The sequence below is a fragment of the Polistes canadensis genome, unplaced genomic scaffold, assembly GCF_001313835.1.
Source record: "Polistes canadensis isolate GaletaPanama2010 unplaced genomic scaffold, ASM131383v1 scaffold_473, whole genome shotgun sequence".
Taxonomy (NCBI): domain Eukaryota; kingdom Metazoa; phylum Arthropoda; class Insecta; order Hymenoptera; family Vespidae; genus Polistes; species Polistes canadensis.
Genome location: NW_014570020.1, coordinates 40,844 through 42,908, shown reverse-complemented (window position 1 = coordinate 42,908; position 2,065 = coordinate 40,844). Strand labels below are relative to the sequence as shown.

The following is a 2,065-nucleotide window of genomic DNA, read 5'->3' as shown; positions in this document are numbered from 1 at the left end:
CAGCCTATCGAGATGAGCCAGGATTAGTAGGCGTTTGTTGTCGAATCTGTCTGACAATCTATTCCATGCTATCGTAAAAGAATCAGCGGATAATTTCAGATCTGAGATGACTTTAGCCGCTTCTCCCTCCAGGCTGGTTCTGAGATAGTGTAACTTCTCCACTTGTGAGAGGTCTGAGTTGTGTTTTATCATTAAAGAAAATAGTTCCTCAAAGGGTCTCTACTCTGAGAAGGCACCGGAAAACTTCGGTAATGAGATGTTGGGAAGTACCGTCCTGAAACGAGATGCTCTTTGAGATTTGACAGGCGGTACTTGCTGGGAGAGTTCTTCTATCCGCAAGTTTAACAGCGTTACTCCGCCTAGATATGCCCGCAAGGTCGCATCGTACCGGTTTTCCTTAAAATACGACTGTTCCATTGCTGTTTCGCGAGATGACGATACGATGCGGTCGTGTTCGGTATCAAACTTTGACCATGCTGATCGAAGCAACTCCCTTGTGTCGACAGCGGTTGAGAGGTCCATAGCGTGAAAGTTTTTTGCATTGGCAGTTAGATTCGAGATAGTGGTAGCCCGCGCCTCTTGCAGCGCTAGTTTCGCTGCCATCTTGAGGCAGGATTGCGGTGACTAGGCGAGACTGTAGTGTAGTAGTGGGGCCACCCCCACTACTTCCTGAGATGACGAGGCACACGCTACACTCTCCGTGGGTGGGGAGATGGCGATAATTCCAGAGTGCCAGATTCCCGCGCCACCTAGATTTTCCCTAGTGAACTAGAGACGTAAGAACCAAACGAGCACTCGACGCGGCATTATCACCCTCGTCTTTGAGAAGCCTATTATATAACGATATGTCTGAATTATGGGATGAGATACACACTGAAGTTCAAACTGCGCTCACGGTCCCTTGAACTGATTTTCCTGTCGCAGCACAACGTCCAGGGTGCTCAGCAATGCGACAGGGGTGTACACGACACTTTTCACAAACTTTAAATCTTGTTACACTTACACAAAAAACCTCTAGGATCCGGCTCGAAGGACCAAAAAATGTTCGAAGATAGAAAGAAATTGATAGATTTGAATGAGATGCACTAAGAAAAGACAAGGAGATAGGCGAGATAGGCTAGTGGACTGTATAGATGAAGAATTTACTGGTAGAATTATGTGTTACAAGATTTAATTACCAAATTCTAACAGAAAGAAATAGAGATAGCGAAAGTATAATAGATTTTATTCAAGCAGTAATAGATAAGCGACGCCACGTGTACCGGATATCACGCCACGTGTACCGGATGTACGAAGCACGAGAGGCCGTTAGTGAGAGAGAGTAAAAAGAGATGGACTACATGAGGAAAAGCGTGATAAGAGATGAGATGGAACGGTGAGAGAAAGAATATGGAGATGGTCTAGTTGAGGAAAAACCGAGATAAGAGACTATGAGATGATTCATATATTTTCAGGAATTGTTAAAGATGCGTCCGCACTGTTTCACTTCGTAAGAGATTTTGTCGGACCACGCCACTTTTCGGTTCGATTAGAGGAACAGAGCGGAAGTGAAAAAAAGACAATAGACCAATAAGCGAGTTCTTCGCAAGGAAGAGAGGACAAACAATCAATAGGAAAGTAGCACGCAGAAGATGACGTCACAGGGGACCAATGACTTATTGACACGTTAAGTGGCGTGATCSATTGATCAATAAGAACAATCGATATGTCTTCTTCTCAGCGATAACAGACGGCGCATTAATCATGCTAGCCAAAAGGTGCTGCTATCTAGTCTAAGGGGCGCAATTTTCGAACATGTTTCGTTCAATAAAATCCAGCAAATAACATTTATATTTTCAAAACTGCAGTCCAAAGAATGAAAAAAAATCATTTTATTACAACATTTTTTGGTTACTTTACGTGAAGAACTCTATTCTTTTTCAACGAAACTCGATTGTTGTCAACCTAAAATCTATTCTGTCTTGCTACTAATGGCACATTTTACCGTCACTATAAATTTTTCAATATATTTCGGAAAAATTTTCGCTGCTTTCTGAATTAAACCGTAGTCCAAAACTATCACATT

At 42.7% G+C, this 2,065-nt stretch overlaps 1 protein-coding gene across 1 annotated transcript in view; it reads right to left on the bottom strand.

The window, feature by feature from the left end:
- The window catches only part of LOC106792556, a 5,661-nt gene extending 5,058 nt beyond the window's left edge, over window positions 1-603 (bottom strand). Inside the window, exon 1 of the mRNA XM_014759025.1 lies at window positions 271-603. Coding sequence (XP_014614511.1) covers window positions 271-603 — 333 coding nt within the window. The remainder of the gene's footprint in view (window positions 1-270) is intronic.
- Window positions 604-2,065: the final 1,462 nt, after the last annotated feature.